General features: G+C 46.2%; 1 protein-coding gene across 1 annotated transcript in view; it reads right to left on the reverse strand.

Annotated features, from left to right (window-relative positions):
- Positions 1–16,547, reverse strand: part of LOC147092242 (P2X purinoceptor 3-like) — a 144,575-nt gene extending 128,028 nt beyond the window's left edge. Inside the window, exon 1 of the mRNA XM_085975580.1 lies at positions 16,537–16,547. Within this exon, the coding sequence (XP_085831706.1) occupies positions 16,537–16,547 (11 nt within the window). The remainder of the gene's footprint in view (positions 1–16,536) is intronic.
- Positions 16,548–18,440: the final 1,893 nt, after the last annotated feature.

Consider the following 18,440-nt stretch of genomic DNA (forward strand, 5'->3'; position numbering starts at 1 on the left):
CTGAGAGGAAACGTGCTCTTAGAGTCATAGAGTCATAGAGTTTTACAGCACAGAAAGAGGCCCTTCGGCCCATCGTGTCTGCGCCGCCCATCCATCCCTGTCCAGTCTAATCCCATTTTCCAGCATTTGGTCCATAGCCTTGTATGCAATGGCATTTCAAGTGCTCATCCAAATGCTTCTTGAATGTTGTGAGGGTTCCTGCCTCTACCACCCTTTCAGGCATTGAGTTCCACATTCCAACCACCCTCTGGGTGAAAAAGTTCCTCCTCAAATCCCCTCTAAATCTCCTGCCCCTTACCCTGAATCTATGCCCCCTTGTTATTGACCCCCCTACTAAGGGGAAAAGTTCCTCTTTGTCTACCCTATCTATGCCCCTCATCATTTTGTACACCTCAATCAGGTCCCCCCTCAGCCTTCTTTGCTCCAAGGAAACAACCCCAGCCTGTTCAGCCTCTCTTCATAGCTGAGGCGCTCCATCCCAGGTAACATCCTGGTGAATCTTCTCTGCACCCTCTCCAAAGCAATCACATCCTTCCTATAGTGAGGCGACCAGAACTGCACACAGTACTCCAGCTGTGGCCTCACCAGCGTTTTGTACAGTTCCATCATAACCTCCCTGCTCTTATATTCTATGCCTCGGCTAATGAAGGCAAGTATCCCATATGCCTTTTTAACCACCTTATCTACCTGTTCCGCTGCCTTCAGGGATCTATGTACATGTACACCAAGGTCCCTCTGACCCTCTGTACTTCCTAGGGTCCTACCACTCATTGTGTATTCCCTTGCCTTATTTGTCCGTCCAAAATGCATCACCTCGCACTTTTCAGGGTTAAATTCCATTTGCCACTTTTCCGCCCCATCTGACCAACCCGTTATATCGTCCTGTAGCCTGAGGCTTTCCTCCTCACAATTTACCACCCCACCAATTTTCGTGTCATCTGCGAACTTACTGATCATACCTTTTACATTCTCATCCAAATCATTTATGTAGATCACAAACAACAAGGGACCCAGCACCGATCCCTGAGGTACCCCACTGGACACAGGCTTCCAGTCACAAAAGCAACCTTCGACCATCACCCTCTGCCTCCTGCCACTCAGCCAGTTTAGGATCCAACGCGCCAAGGCACCCTGGATCCCATGGGCTCTTACCTTCTTGACCAGTCTCCTATGCGGGACTTTGTCAAAAGCTTTACTGAAGTCCATGTAGACCACATCCACAGCATTTCCCTCATCCACCCCCCCTAGTCACCCCCCTCGAAAAATTCAATCAGATTTGTCAGACATGATTTACCCTTGACAAAGCCATGCTGACTATCCCCGATTAATCCTTGCCTCTCCAAGTGGAGACTAATTTTGTCCCTCAGAATTTTTTCCAATAATTTCCCTACCACAGATGTTAGGCTCACTGGCCTGTAATTCCCTGGTTTATCCCTGCTACCCTTCTTGAATAATGGTACTACGTTAGCTGTTCTCCAGTCCTCTGGTACATCCCCTGTGGCCAGAGAGGTTCTGAAAATTTGTGTCAGAGCCCCTGCAATCTCCTCCTTTGCCTCCCACAGCAGCCTGGGATACATCTCGTCTGGGCCTGGGGATTTATCCACTTTTTGGCCTGCTAAAACCGCTAGCACCTCCTCCCTCTCGATGCTAATATGTTTAAGTATGTCACAGCCCCCTTGCCCGATTTCTATGTCTGCATCGTCTTTCTCCATAGTGAACACAGATGCAAAAAATTCATTTAATTCTTTAGTAACAACTTAAGAATTATACAGTGTCTTTAACACACAAAACTGTCCCAGAGCACTTTACAGAGGCAAAATCAAATAATGGACGCAGGGCTGAAGAAGGAGATGATAGGAGGGGTGAACCAAAGTTTCATTAAAGCGAAATAAAAACAGAAAATGCTGGAAATACTCAGCAGGTCAGGCAGCATCTGTAGAGAGAGAAACAGAGTTAATGGACTGGATTTTGCCAATGGGGGGCTTTTGGAGGCGGGTCTCCCACTTGTTGGGTTTTAGTCCCACCTCCATCAACTTCTGGCTAACCCGTGCTATTTTCCCTTGATTGACCTTGAAAGAAGCCCAGCGGGCTTAGCGGGCCAATTAAGGGAAAGCCGGTTACAGAGAACATCAATGTATGACGTTTCATCTGTCAATTTTTGACAGATGAATTGTCATCGTTTGACAGCTCTGTGAAGCTGTCAAACACTGACATTCTCTGTAGTTTGATGAGTTCTTGAATTCATGACTCATCAAACCTCTTTCTTTAGCAGAAATTAGATGGTTGCTGCATTGGAGAATGCAGCAGCCATCTGTCATCTCTGCCGCGGAGATGCGAGACTCTCCGCATACCCAACTCTTGAAGTTTGCAGGAAGAAACAAAGGTAAGTACACTTTTTCTAACACTTTCCACTTACCACACATACTCACCTCTCCACACTTGCACTCATCACTTAACTTCACAGCTCACTTTTGCACCCCTCCGACCCCCACAGACCCACTGCTCGCCTCGGTGACCCTGGCGGGGCTTGGAGCCTTCGGGAAGCCCACACTTGTGTGGGGAAAATGGGGATAATCCTCTTATCAGCCTGCTAACTACCTGTTAGAGCAACAGATCATCCTCCGCCATTTCTGCCACCTGCAGCGTAATCCCACCACCAAATATATCTTCCCCTCCCCTTTCAGCAATCTGAAGGGACCCGCTCCCCCTGCGACACCCTGGTCCACTCCCCCTGCGACACCCTGGTCCACTCCTCAATCACCCCCCAACAACCCCTCCACTTCCCACGGCACCTTCCCGTGCAAGCGCAGGAGATGCAACACCTGCTGTTTTACCTCCTCCCTTCCCATTGTCCAGGGCACTCCAAGGAGACGGGACCCAGTGCGGGTCGGCTACCCGCCTCCTGGCAAGATGGCGTGGAGGCAGGTTGGGCACCCGCCCCCAGATTTTACCATTTTCTGGCAGTCCTGCCTCCATACCCACCTCCCCAGGGCTGGCAAGATCGCGCCCAATGTTTCAGGTCGATGACCTTTCGTCAGAACTGGAAAAAGTTAGAGATGTTACAGGTTTTAAGCAAGCGCAGGGGCAGGGAAAGGGGGAGGGGAGGAAACAACAAAAGGGAAGGTCTGTGATAGGATGGAAGGCAGGAGAGATTAAGAGACAAAAGGGATGATGGTGCAAGGCAAAAGGAGATGGTAATGGGACAAGTTAAGAAACAAAAGATGTGTCTGAAAGAGGTGTAAATGGGAATGCCAGAATCGTCAACAGCTGCCATGTGGAAAAAATAGGGGCCGAGGTTATGGTCTGAAATTGTTGAACCCTATGTTGAGTCCAGAAGGCTGTAAAGTGCCTAATCGAAAGATGAGGTGCTGCTCCTCCAGCTTACGTTGAGCTTCATTGGAACAGTGTAAGAGGCCGAGGTCAGAGTGGAGCGGAGAATTAAAGTGACAAGCGACCGGAAGCTTGGAGTCATGCTTACAGACTGAACGGAGGTGTTCCGCAAAGCGATCACCCAATTTGCATTTGGTCTCCCCAATGTAGAGAAGACCGCATCGTGAGCAGCGAATACAGTATACTAGAATGAAAGAAGTACAAGTAAATCACTGTTTCACCTGGAAGGTGTGTTTTTTAGTGCCCTAGACAGTGGAAAGGGAGGAGGTAAAAGGGCAGGTGTTGCATCTCCTGCGCTTGCATGGGAAGTGGAGGGGATGTTGGGGGTGATTGAGGAGTGGACCAGGGTGTCACGGAGGGAGCGATCCCTTCGGATTGCTGAAAGGGGAGGGGAGGATATGTTTGGTGGTGGGGATCACGCTGGAGGTGGCGGAAATGGCGGAGGATGATCTGTTGAATGTGAAAGGTGAGGACAAGGGGAACTCTATCGTGGCTCCGGGAGGGAGGGGCAGGGGTGAGGGCAGAAGTGCGGGAGATAGAATGGACATGGTCGAGGGCCATGTTAACCACGGTAGAGGGGAATCCTCGGTTGAGGAAAAAGGAAGAGATGTCAGAAGCACTGGTGTGGAAGGTGGCATCGTCAGAGCAGATGCGGCAGAGACGGAGAAACTGGGAGAATGGAATAGAGTCCTTACAGGAAGCGGGGTGGGAGGAAGTGTAGTCTAGGTAGCTGTGGGAGTCAGTGGGCTTATAATGAATGTTTGTCAATAGCCTATCCCCAGAAATGGCGACAGAGAAGTCAAGGAAGGGGAGGGATGAGTCGGAGATGGATAATGTGAAGGTGAGGGAAGGGTGGAAATTGGAAGCAAAGTGAATGAAATTTTCTAGTTCAGGGCGAGAGCTGGAAACGGCACCGATACAGTCATCAATGTACTAGAAAAAGAGGTGAGGGAGGGGACCTGAGCAGGACTGGAACAAAGAATGTTCCACATATCCCACAAAAAGATAGTCATCAAACTAATTGAAATAGATTAGGAATCGTAGCAGCCTCAACAATCGTCAGGTATTCCTTTCAGGGCGTCTCGCTACCCGGATCTCACTATCCACTAACCAGTCCCCAGTATTTTCTTTCCTCTCTTGTACAGCATTTTACAATAGCAATGAAATGGCAATTTATGTCTGGACATGTTATGTTGTGATGTTTCCATTTTGTATTCTTCATTTTGCTCTTTAGATATTGCATCTTATAATGGCATTTTCATGAAAAAAAAGTAAAATATAACTGCATTCTTCATCGGCATGGGCCGAATGGTCTGTTTCTGTGCTGTATATTCTACATAATAATTCTCCTTACAATTATTTGGGGAAAAAAATCCTTTTTGCATTAGAAATCCTATTACCCACCCCCATAAAGATTTAGAATTAGGAGATTATCCTTTGTCATTTTAGGGCCGATTTTAACTCCTGGCCTGAAGCAGGTGGGAGCAGATGACAATCCCGAGCAGAGTTTAACTGCTGGGCCTTATTGGAACGCCGCCAGTTAGCCGCACCCTCGTTTCTGGCGGAAAGGGGGCAGCCCTCCTCCTCCTCCTCCTGGCTTCACTTGCTTCTCGACGGCTTCACCTGCTGGGCGACCCCCTCAAGAGCGGGTTAAAATTCCATGGGGGCCCCCACGTACAGCATGGGACCCTGCTTTTCATTCATTAATGTGGTTTCCGCTGGACTCCAGCGAGAGCCTCATTCGCCGGCAAAACCAGCGACAGCGGTGCCGCTCCATTTTCACCGCCCCCCCGCCCCCGCTCCTTTCTGTTGAATCCGTGATTCTTAAAGTATGATGTTTTCCAATAACTAGACGGAGGCTGTAAATTAACAATCAACAGGTGTTTACTGGATGAGGGTAGTCTAATAACTAACAGTATAGATCCCTGCTCGGGGCTTATATACAGTTGTGGTCACTGCCGGTACTACAGTATACAGGAGCTGTAAAAGTAGTTCTCTCTTAAAGGTACATACACTACAATTCCTCCCCTTTTAGATTAACAGTACCCATAACATTCAAATAACAGTTAACACTTTAACATGCACATTAAACTGAAATAGTTCATTTATAGATTCAGTCTTTGGGGCGGCTTCCTGATCCTTTCTGGATAGCGCCTTTCCTGAGGTTCTTGTTCTTGGTGCGGAGGCAATTCTGGCCCCCTTTCATCGGTTAGTTCGTCAGGTTCCGCTGCTACTGTTTGAAGTAGATGCGACCGGTATGTCGGGTTCATCCCCAGGTACGCGAGCCATGGGGTTGACTCATTCCTGTGACGCTAGGATCTGGTTGACGTGGCGTCTCACAATGTTCTCCCCGACATCCACTGTGTACATTAATGGCCCCTGCCGTGTGCATATCGTTCCGGGTTGCCATTTCTCTGTTCGGTAGTCGCGGGCCAAGATTGGTTGTCCTACATTGAAGTTCCTTGTCGGCTTTTCATTGATGTGCTGGAATTGCTTATCCTCAACATTTCTTCGCACATTTGGTCTGAGCAAATCCAGACGAGATCTCAACCTTCGGTTAAAGAACACCATGGCCGGGGTCTGGTTGGTAACTGCATGTGTCGCATTTCTGTAGGCTAACAGGAAATTGTCCACCTTATGCTGTAGTGGAATTTCATCATCGCACATGGCCCTTATTGCCTTTTTAAAGGTTTGTACGAACCTCTCGGCCAATCCATTTGTGGCTGGATGATATGGGGTGGATGTGTAATGCCTTGCCCCATTCCTTCTCGTAAATTTCCGAAACTCTTCGGACACAAACTGTGGTCCGTTATCAGAGCAAATCTGCACTGGCAAGCCGTTCCTGGCAAATATGATCCGTAGGACTGCAATTGTTTTCTCCGTAGTGGTGGAGGACATTTTGATCACCTCAGGCCATTTCGAGTGCGCATCCACTGCTATTAAGAACATTGAGTCCATGAATGAACCAGCAAAATCAATATACACCCGTTGCCATGGAGAGGAGGGCCACTCCCATGGGTGTAGAGAGGCATGTGGTGGTGCATTTTGGACCTTCTGGCATCCTGAGCAGCTCTTTGTCAGGTCCTCGATTTGTTGATCGATCCCTGGCCACCACACATAAGCCCTAGCAAGGCTTTTCATTTTCACCCCTCCCAGATGGCCTTCGTGAAGCTCATTGAGCACTCTCTCCCTTAACTTGGGTGGAATTACCACTCGGGATCCACACATCACTGTCCCCTGGCATACTGACAGCTGTTCTCTTCTGGATGAGAATGCTGGCAACAGTGAGTCGCCATGTGTTGGCCATCCCTTCACCGTCAAATCATATACCCGAGACAGTGTCGGATCATTGCGGGTCTCCTTCTCTATATCCGCGTTAGTTACTGGCAAACGTTCAATTATCGACGAATAAAATATTTTGATAGGGTCCACTGCTGGTGCTTCCTCCACAGTAGGCAGTGGCAGGTGTGATAGCCCATCAGCGTTTCCATGCTGTTTCGTGCCCTTATACTCTATTTCATATTGGTTCGCCCCTAGAAAAAGGGACCATCTTTGTAGCCATTGTGCAGTCACCACCGGAATGCCCTTCTTTGGATTAAAGATGGAGACAAGTGGTTGGTGGTCAGTCAGCAAGGTGAACTTCTGCCCATGCAGATAGTGGTTGAATTTTTTTACTCCCCATACTAGGCTGAGGGCCTCCCTGTCGATCTGGGCGTAGTTGCGCTCGGCTGAGGTTAGTGACCGAGACGCAAAGGCTACTGGCCTCTCCAACCCATCTGGGAATTTGTGCGACAGCACCGCTCCAATACCATAGGGTGATGCATCACATGCCAACCGAATTGGTAGTGCTGGGTTGAAATGGGCCAACACCTCTTTTGATGTGATCAATTCTTTGCACTTCTGGAAAGCTCGTTTACATTCGTCATTTCACTTCCATGGTACCCCCATTTGCAGTAGGGTGTTCAGTGGGTGTAATACTGTAGACAAATTTGGTAAGAACTTATGGTAGTAGTTCACCAGCCCGAGGAACGACCTCAGTTGTGACACATTTTCCGGTGCTGGAGCCTTGAATACTGCCTCAATCTTTTCAGGGGACTTATGTAACCCCTCTTCATCAATAACGTGGCCACAATACAAGATCTGCTTCTGGAAAAACTCGCACTTGTGGCGATTAGCTCGTAGCCCATATTCCTTTAATCTAGTGAGCACCTTCTCCAGGTTGGCGAGGTGATCACTGTCATTTTCGCCCGTGACCAGGATGTCGTCCAAATACCACTGGGTCCCTGGAATCCCTTGCAGGACTTGTTCCATTGCCCTTTGCCAAATAGCCGGAGCTGATGCTACCCCGAACACCAGCCGGCTGTATTGGTAGAGACCTTTCATGTGTGTTGATCGTGAGGTATTGTTTCGAGGCTTCTTCTACCTCCATTTGCAGGTACGCCTGGGCCAGATCAATTTTGGTGAAGCGTTTACCTCCAGATAGCGAGGCGAAAATATCCTCAATCCGTGGAAGTGGATATTGTACTGTGTGAAGGACTGGGTTCACTGTCACCTTAAAATCCCCACAGATGCGGACCTTCTTTGGTTCCCCAGGCGTATTACTCAACGACCTCTTCATTACAGGAATGATGGGTGTAGCCCACTCGCTCCAGTCTACTTTGGACAGTACTCCTGAACGTTCCAACCCTTCCAGCTCTGCTTCGACGGCTGGTCGGATCGCATAAGGCACCGGTCTGGCCTTAAAAAACTTTGGGCTTGCATTTTCCTCTATTTTAATCGTCGCTGTTATGCCTTTTAGTGTTCCGAGTCCCTCCTGGAACACTTCTTGTGCGTCAGTTAGCATTTTTGACAGTCGTCCAGGTGTGATGTCGTCATCCTTTTTGGCCTCAACCTTCAGCGCCTGTATGGAATGCTAATCTAATTGTATCTTCCGGATCCATTCACGTCCTAGTAGTGGTGGTCCTCCATCTGGCAATACATATAGGTCCATTTTGGGTATTTCCAGGCCTTTGTATATCACGTTCACCCTTTATTTTTCCTTTGGGTTAGACTTTTTGCCCCGTGTACGTCTTCAAGACAATCTCTGTAGCTTTCAAGGGTATATGTGAAAATAGCCGCTTGTAGTCCCTTTGGTTTATGACTGTTAGAGCTGATCCTGTGTCCAATTCCATTTTCACTTGGACTCCGTCTATCTTGAGCGTGACCCAGATAGTCTGGTGATCCTCCATTTTGATTACCTTATGTAGTTTCAGACAACCCAGCTCCTTGCTTCCGGAGTCTGTATCACTTTTCTGTTCATCTGAACTACTGTCCATCACCTTATGTACCTTTTTGTACTTCTCCTGTGGAGATTTCTTGCTGCTGGTTTTCTTCCCTGACCTGCAGACTCTTGCTATGTGTCCTGCTTTTCCACACTGTCTGCACACTTGGTCCTTGAACCAACAATCCTTCTGGTCGTGTGTTGTTCTTCCGCAGCGATAACACTTCCCTGCTCCATATGACATTTCATTGGTGCCATATTCTTGCGGTCTCCGTTGTATCTCTGCAGCACCCCGTGCGGCTGCTTCGTGTGATACTGCCATGCTGAAAGCCTTGTCCAGCGTAAGATCCTTTTCTGATAGAAGCCATTTCTGGGTTCCTTCACTTTGAAGCCCACACACAAACTTGTCCCTTAACGTATCTGCTAGTCCCAATCCAAACTGGCAGTGTTTCGATAGCTTGCGCAGTTCCGTTAAGTACTCAGCATTACTTTCGTCTTTATGCTGGTTCCTTTTGTGGAACTTAAATCTTTCTGCTATCAGCAGCGGTGTGGGGTTTACGTGGTCCTGTAGGATTTCCACTATGCTTTCAAAATTCTTATCCACTGGCTTCTCTGGGGTTATTAGGTTTCGCAGTAAGCCATAAGTTTTTGCACCCATGGAATTCAACAAAACCAGTGCTTTCCTCGCATCTGGCACTTCATTCGCCTTGCAGTGCACCTCAATGCGTTCCACATATTTTGCCCAATCTTCGACTTCATTGTCGAACGCAGTGATACTGCCACTCTTCGGCATCCCTGGGTGTGATTAAACTGTCTAAAATGGCGTCTCCCGCGCTCTCCCTTCTTCTCTGCTGGCACAAAATGGCGTCTCCCACGCTTTCCTTTCTTCCCGCGTTCGCCCTTCTTCTCCGCTTCGGCTTCTAAAATGGCGTCTCCCGTGCTCTCCCTTCTTCTCCACGGCTCAATGGCATCTCCCGCGCTTCCTTTCTTTCCCCCGCGGACGCTGTTCAGCCCTTGAGCCCTGGCTGTGCTCTGCGCGTTCTCCTGTGCGCCTCTCTCGTTGCTGCCGCTCGGTCCTGAACCCGGCTGCTGCTTTACCCTCTCTTTTTGTTTTCTGTCGACGCCGCTCGGTTTTCAACCCCCGGCTGCACCCTGTGCGCTTCACCCTCTCTCTTACCCCGTCGACGCTGCTCGGCCTTTTCTGTGCCGTCGGTCGGCTCCAGCCGCCGCTGTCCGGGAAGGGTCTGTGCTGTACCTGTTTCCAGTCTGTTGCTGGATCGTCGTGGCTGGAGAACCAAGCCCAGCTCTCAACAGCCTCCCCTGCGATGTTCACTCTCTGCTGGATGACTAGGCGGTTGCTCGTGGTCGACGCCCGTGCTTCTGGCCTCGACTTTCTTCCACCGTCCTCCCGGAGCGAATCCTTGAAAGGAAATGCAGAGTTGCAGGTAGATTTGAATCGACCTCATCGCCACTGTTGAATCCGTGATTCTTAAAGTATGGTGTTTTCCAATAACTAGACGGAGGCTGTAAATTAACAATCAACAGGTGTTTACTGGAGGAGGGTAGTCTAAAGACTAACAGTACAGAGGCATGCTCAAGGCTTATATACAGGTGTGGTCACTGCCGGTACTACAGTATACAGGAGCTTTAAAAGTAGTTCTCTCTTAAAGGTACATATACTGCACTTTCCCGGCCCCCCCCTCTGCTCCTTTCTCCGCCCCCCTGCTCCTTTCCTGCCAATAGGGAAGAGTTAATATTTCCCTCTTTCGCAACAAGGAGAGGCTCCTTATTAACGCTGGGTTGCCTTTCTTGCCCAGGCTCTTGAATGTAAGGTCGCCAAGGTATAGAGCCATTACATCAAAATAAAAACACTGACAAAGCTGTGTCCTTTGTCACTGCTTGTGGGTCGATAACAGGAGGTTAAAGTCGCTATAATCTAATTTGTTGCCACGTGCTCACTTTGCTGATCAGCAAAGCTGGGTGAGTGGTACCCGCATACTCTTATGGATTCAGCTACTCCAGCTGAATGCTGATACTTATTAAACTTTGCATGTTGGCTTAATGCTGTGAAATTTCTGCAGTGTTACGCTCTTTCTGCATACAGCATTCCGTGAACACCCTGCAGGCAGCTTCTGCTGAGAGTGCAGTTCTGTGGATCTATGAAAGCTTAATGAATAGGAACCTTTGCAGCTAGGCGTATGATTTATGTAGAGGATTCCTAACAAGGAGCAGTATCTCGAGATAAATTAACGAATGATTTTAACACACAAGACGAGTGATAAGCAGCAAAGTTGCACTAGAAAAGAATCCCTTGTGTTAGACTCTGCATTAGTAAACATTTAAATTACCATTTATAACAGGCTTACCGCTATCAGTGTCAGCTTTATAAGCAGATGGTTTGCCGGCTTGATGAGTGTGAGTTCCAAACCTGTGTGCCACTTAAATCTGCCAGTCTTCATTTCTGCATTCTGTGGTTCTTGGCTGAGTTTCCAGGTGGCACACCTTGTGATCAAAGAGCTGTCTCTTACAAAGGAATCTAAACGAGGTGTCCCCTCTCATATCCCACTACAAAACTAATTGGCAAAAGAACCAAAGGCAAGATGAGGAGAATTTTTTTTTTAAGCATATTTTTTAAGTTGTGATCTGAAATGCGCTGCCTGAAAGGGCGGTGGAAACCGATTCAATAGTAACTTTCAAAGGGGAATTGGGTAAATACTTGAAAAGGAACAATTTGCAGGACTGTGGGGAAAGAGCAGGGGGGAGTGGGACTAATTGGAGAGCTCTTTCAGAGAGCCGGCACAGGGCCGAATGGCCTCCTCCTCCTGTCAGTGAAGTGTGAGTGAGACATTTGTGATCTAGACCATCATGCCCCTCAAAGAGGCGTAAAAGTGTGTTGGATGAGGATAATTGAAGACAAATATAAATAAGATGCTTGTAAATAATTATTTTTAAAATTGTTTTTCTGCTGCATATAATCATTAAGTGTACCTTAAGATTTTTTTTTTTTAAAAAGGGAAATGCAGTTCCTTGGGAAATAAGTAGATGAAAACATTAAAAAAATGGAACGAGAAAATTCCATTTGATGCACCAGCCAATTTCTTCCACACAGCTTGTACAATCTACCCGATCATTGACATTACCTCACCCAGTTAATCTCCTGTACAATCTACCCGATCATTGACATCACTTCACCCAGTTAATCTCCTGTACAATCTACCCGATCATTGACATCACCTCACCCAGTTAATCTCCTGTACAATCTACCCGATCATTGACATCACTTCACCCAGTTAATCTCCTGTACAATCTACCCGATCATTGACATTACCTCACCCAGTTAATCTCCTGTACAATCTACCCGATCATTGACATCACTTCACCCAGTTAATCTCCTGTACAATCTACCCGATCATTGACATCACTTCACCCAATTAATCTCCTGTACAATCTACCCGATCATTGACATCACCTCACCCAGTTAATCTCCTGTACAATCTACCCGATCATTGGCATCACCTCACCCAGTTAATCTCCTGTACAATCTACCCGATCATTGACATCACTTCACCCAGTTAATCTCCTGTACAATCTACCCGATCATTGACATTACCTCACCCAGTTAATCTCCTGTACAATCTACCCGATCATTGACATTACCTCACCCAGTTAATCTCCTGTACAATCTACCCGATCATTGACATCACCTCACCCAGTTAATCTCCTGTACAATCTACCCGATCATTGACATCACTTCACCCAGTTAATCTCCTGTACAATCTACCCGATCATTGACATCACTTCACCCAGTTAATCTCCTGTACAATCTACCCGATCATTGACATCACCTCACCCAGTTAATCTCCTGTACAATCTGCCCGATCATTGACATCACCTCACCCAGTTAATCTCCTGTACAATCTACCCGATCATTGGCATCACCTCACCCAGTTAATCTCCTGTACAATCTACCCGATCATTGACATCACCTCACCCAGTTAATCTCCTGTACAATCTACCCGATCATTGACATTACCTCACCCAGTTAATCTCCTGTACAATCTACCCGATCATTGACATCACTTCACCCAGTTAATCTCCTGTACAATCTACCCGATCATTGACATCACCTCATCCAGTTAATCTCCTGTACAATCTACCCGATCATTGACATCACCTCACCCAGTTAATCTCCTGTACAATCTACCCGATCATTGACATCACCTCATCCAGTTAATCTCCTGTACAATCTACCCGATCATTGACATCACCTCACCCAGTTAATCTCCTGTACAATCTACCCGATCATTGACATCACCTCACCCAGTTAATCTCCTGTACAATCTACCCGATCATTGACATCACTTCACCCAGTTAATCTCCTGAGGGACATTCTGCATAAATATTCTGATTCCCAAAAATTATCCAGCAGAACTCCAGAATATTCATCCCTCTCCATTACTCTACATAAGGCGCTATATAAATGCAAGTCTTTCTTTTACTCCTCTGTGGTCTCCCATTCGCCACAATATTCCGAACTCCCAGTTTGTTGGAGCAGCAGAACCATCCTGCCCAGGACAGGAGAGGAATAGAAACACAGGAGCAGGAGTCGGCCATTCGGCCCTTCGAGCCTGCTCCGCCATTCAATATGATCATGGCTGATCCTCTATCTCAATACCATATTCCCGCTCTCTCCCCATACCCCTTGATGCCTTTTGTGTCTAGAAATCTATCTATCGCCTTCTTAAATATATTCAGTGACTTGCCCTCCACAGCCTTCTGTGGTAGAGAATTCCATCGGCTCACCACCCTCTGAGTGATGAAATTTCTCCTCATCTCAGTCTTAAATGTCCTACCCCTCGTTCTAGACCTCCCAGGGGAAACATCCTCCCTGCATCCAGTCTGTCTAGCCCTGTCAGAATTTTATACGTTTCAATGAGATCCCCTCTCATTTTTCTAAACTCGTGAATACAGGCCTAGTCGACCCAATCTCTCCTCATACGACAGTCCTGCCATCCCATGAATCAGTCTGGTGAACCTTCGCTGCACTCCCTCTATGGCAAGTATATCCTTTCTTGGGTAAGGGGACCAAAACTGCACACAGTACTCCAGGTGTGGTCTCACCAAGGCCCTGTATAACTGTAGTAAGACAGCCTTGCTCCTGTACTCAAATCCTCTTGCAATGGAGGCCAACATACCATTTGCCTTCCTAATTGCTTGCTGCACCTGCATGTTTGCTTTCAGTGACCGTTGTACAAGGACACCCAGGTCCCTTTGTACATCAACATTTCCCAATCTATCACCATTTAAATAATACTCTGCCTTTCTGTTTTTCCTACCGAAGTGGATAACTTCACATTTATCCACGTTCTGCTGCATCTGCCATGTATTTGCCCACTCACTCAACTTGTCTAAATCACCTTGAAGCCTCTTTGCATCCTCCTCACAACTCACTGTCCCACCTTGGAAATATTACATTTGGTTCCCTCGTCCAAATCATTGATATATATTGTGAATAGCTGGGGCCCAAGCACTGATCCCTGCGGTACCCCACTAGTCACCGCCTGCCACCCCAAAAAAGACCCATTTATTCCTACTCTGTTTCCTGTCTGTTAACCAATTTTCAATCAATGCCAGTATATTACCCCCAATCCCATGTGCTTTAATTTTGCACACTAACCTCTTATGTGGGACTTTATCAAAGGCCTTCTGCAAATCCAAATACACCACATCCACTGGTTCTCCCTTATCTATTTCTACCAGTTACATCCTCAAAAAACTCCAGTAGGTTTGTCAAACACGATTTCCCTTTCATAAATCCATGTTGACTTTGTCTAATCCCGTTGATATTTTGTAAGTGTCCTGTTATCACATCCTTTTATAATAGAGCATTTTCCCTACTGTTGATGTTCGGCTAACCGGTCTGTAGTACCCTGTTTTCTCTCTTTTTTAAACAGTGGGGTTACATTTGCCACCCTCCAATCTGCAGGAACTGTTCCATAATCTATAGAATTTTGAAAGATGACAACCAATGCATCCACTATTTCCATGGCTACCTCATTTAGTACCCTGGGGTGCAGATTATCAGGCCCTGGGGATTTATCGGCTTTCAGTCCCATTAATTTCTCCAGCACTTTTTATTACTAATTTCCTTTAATTCCTCCTTCTCACTAGACCCTTGGTTCCCTAGCATTTCTGGGAAGTTATTTGTGTCCTCTTCCATGAAGACAGAACCAAAGTATTTGTTTAATTGCTCTGTCATTTCTTGTTCCCCATTATAAATTCTCCTGTTTCTGACTGTAAGGGACCTAAATTTATCTTCACTAATCTTTTTCTTTTTACATACTTGTAGAAGCTTTTATGTTCCTTGTAAGTTTATTCTCATACTCTCTTTTTCCCCTCTTAATCAATCTTTTGGTCCTTTTTGCTGAACTCTAAACTTCTCCCAATCCTCAGGCTTGCTACTTTTTCTGGCAACTTTATATGACTCCTCTTTGGATCTAATACTATCCTTAATTTCTTTTGTTAGCCGTGGTTGGGCTGCATAGATGGAAGAGTGCTGATTAAGCATCACAGGCAACACATTTAACAATATAATTTTTCTTGCACTGCTAGAGTGCTGTTAAATAAGTAATTTGTTTGCCTCTGTTGGAAGTATTCATGTTGAATGGTTTGACACGTAAATGGAAGTGTTTCATGTTTTCTGTCCTGTATACTAAGCCTCTGTCCCCTTCTCTTTTCCAACAATGTCATGTGATGTTGTCGCAATACCAACTAAAGAAGCAAAGCATTAATCTCCATGGTTAAAATGACATGCTAGGATTATTGCTGTAATATATTTCATTATGTACCAAACATTGGCATCACATCAGAACTTGGCTTCAAAGGAAGACACTGAAGATTTATGGCCAATGACACTAGGAAAGCTTAAGGTATCCGCAAAGTCTGTTTTTAATGCTAGTCTTGTTCCTTCAGGCTGTATTTCAAATATAAAATATGCAGCAACTTCAGATACTGATCTCTCAACAAACCGGTTATGTGGGATTCAAATTGATGTAATTAGCAAAGAAATAGATTACATTTTTGTAAAGAAAATATAATGTTCGTTGATAACATCTTGTGGGAGAAGAGGGAAGCTGGGTAATGCGATGACTGTTCCGTTCTGATGGAGTATGTAAAATCCATCAGGGATTCACGCTGATCCTGCTCAGCTGGGCCTCCACCCGTAGGAGAAAATTCTTCCCCTTCTCAATAAAGTTAAGGTTAGCAGTAGCTCTAATAATGAACTGAAAGAGGCTCCAAGCAGAGACCATGTTGGCTCAGGATCCTTGGGACTGCTCAAAGGACAGGTGTGTTTGGCAGGACTTTCACAGGCATCAGCAGAACGACAGGCAGAATTGGAATTGGAATTGGAATTGGTACCAGAGCTGAGAGCAGTGAAACTGTGTGGTATGAAACCCTCCATGCTAACCACTTGAATCACCGGCAGAGACGGAAGACTAAACGCACTAGTTAGACTGGTGAAAGGTAGATTTCTTGAAGACCATTCCAGTTTAGCAACATAAAATTCGGAAAATTATGAGTACGTGACAGCAGCAGACAAGGTTCCCACCACTGGGCCGAACTTGAAAAATCGCCCTTAATGAAAAATCTAGTGCATCGTGCCAATGGTGAAGGCACTGGTTCCAGACGGTGATTTGTTGCAGAACATTGTGTAAGACTCCACTTATAGATGTTAACTCCCAGAAGTGAGGAAATAGAGAGAGCGTTGGGACTGGAAGTGAGGGGAAGGTTTAATAGACTAGCAACATAAGAACTAGGAACAGGAGGAGGCCATTCAGCCCCTCTAGCCAGTTCCACCATTCAATAAGACCATGGCTGATCTGTACCTGAACTCCATTTACTAGCTGAATTCCAAGGCCATGGACAATGAAGACCAATTATCCATGAGACATGAGTCTGTGCTGGTGGGGCAAGTGCTGGCTGGACAATAGGAGGCCGGGGCTGAATAGTGCTCAGGGGAAGGATGGATGAGTAATTTTTATTTTGTAATTAATTGGGGAATATTGAATCAGAACTTTCCCTCCACAGATTAAATGGGTAGGTCCATGATGGGGTAGATTGTACCTCATCAGTAGAAGGAGAGAAATTGATGGGGTGAATGGATTTTCCTTTTTCTTATTACTGTGTAAGACTAAGCTCTGGAATTCAAATTCAAATTCAAATCGCTTTATTGGCATGATAAGGTACATCTTATGTTGCCAAAGCATCAAAATACATTTATGGTTGAACACATAAACGCAGTTCTATTCATACAGTGTATAAACAGGTATATCCCTGAGTGTATAAATATACATTCGCCTTGTTTATATATACTCTTTTCTTAGTTTACTGGTTGTCCCTCTGTTCATGGCAAGCTGTAACATAGTGTGCCGCCAGTTTTACACAGCTTCTCTCCTCCCCAGTAGGAATGGGAGTTTTTGGTTGTCATTCAGATTTCTGAATTCAGGGCATATTTGTGAGAATTTTTGGTAGAAATTCTCCCTGATGCCCTGATATTTTCCACAGGCTGTGAGGAAGTGCATCTCTGTCTCCACTACTCCCTGACTGCAGTGAGAGCATATCCTGTCTTCTCTTGGCAGCCTGGTCTGCCTGTGTCTGCCTTTTTCGATCGCTAGGCTATGTTCGCTAAGTCTGTACCTTGTCAAGGTTCTTCTCAGTTTGTTATCCTTTACCATGGTCAGGTAATCAGCTATGTTGTATTGTCTGTTTAGGGCCAAGTAGCAATTGAGTTTGCTTTGGGTTTTTGTTGTTTCTGCCCAATATGTCAGATATTTTTCCTTTTGCTTAGCGACGATTGTGTTGGGTCGAATTCTTTGTGTTACCCTGTCACTGTCCTGGGGCTGGGTATTGTTAGTAGTTACTTCACTGAGTCCCAGGACTAGTTCCCTCCCTAAACCTCTCCGCCTCTCTCCTCCTTTTTAAGATGCTCCTTAAAATCTCCCTCTTTGACCGAGCTCCTGTCCTAATATCTTCTTATGTGTCTTGGTGTCAAACTTGGTTTATTAATGCTCCTGTGAAGCGCCTTGGGATGTTTTACTATGTTAAAGGCGCTGTATAAATGGTGGTGGTTGTTGTTGCTGCTACTAGGCTCTAAGGTAAAAGCTCTTTGCTCATCGATTTCAATGCCAATTTCAACGTTAGAATATCTCCAAGTTTGCAGATGACACAAAGTTGGGTGGGCGTGTGTGCTGTGAGGAGGATGTCGAGAAACTCCAGTATGATTTGGACAGGTTGGGTAATTGGGCAGAAGCCTAGCAGATGCAGTATAATGTGGATAAATGCGAGGTTATCCACTTTGGTGTCAAAAACAAGAAGGCAAATTATTATCTGACTGGCAATAGATTGGGAGAAGGGGAAGTGCAACGAGACCTGGGCGTCCTTGTGCACCAGTCGCTGAAGGTAAGCATGCAGGTGCAGCAGGCGGTTAAGAAGGCAAATGGTATGTTGGCCTTCGTAGTGAGAGGGTTTGAGTACAGGAACAAGGATGTCTTGCTGCAGTTATACAGGGCCTTGGTGAGACCACATCTGGAGTATTGTGTGCAGTTTTGGTCGCCTTATCTGAGGAAGGATCTTCTTGCCATGGAAGGAGTGCAGCGAAGATTCACCAGGCTGATACCTGGGATGGCAGGAATGACGTATGAGCAGAGATTGGGTCGATTGGGCTTGTACTTGCTGGAGTTTAGAAGAATGAGGGGATCTCATTGAAACTTATAAAATTCTAACAGGACTA

This window comes from Somniosus microcephalus, unplaced genomic scaffold, assembly GCF_052327205.1.
Source record: "Somniosus microcephalus isolate GS21.2 unplaced genomic scaffold, FLI_Smic_1.0 unresolved_chr2, whole genome shotgun sequence".
NCBI lineage: Eukaryota > Metazoa > Chordata > Chondrichthyes > Squaliformes > Somniosidae > Somniosus > Somniosus microcephalus.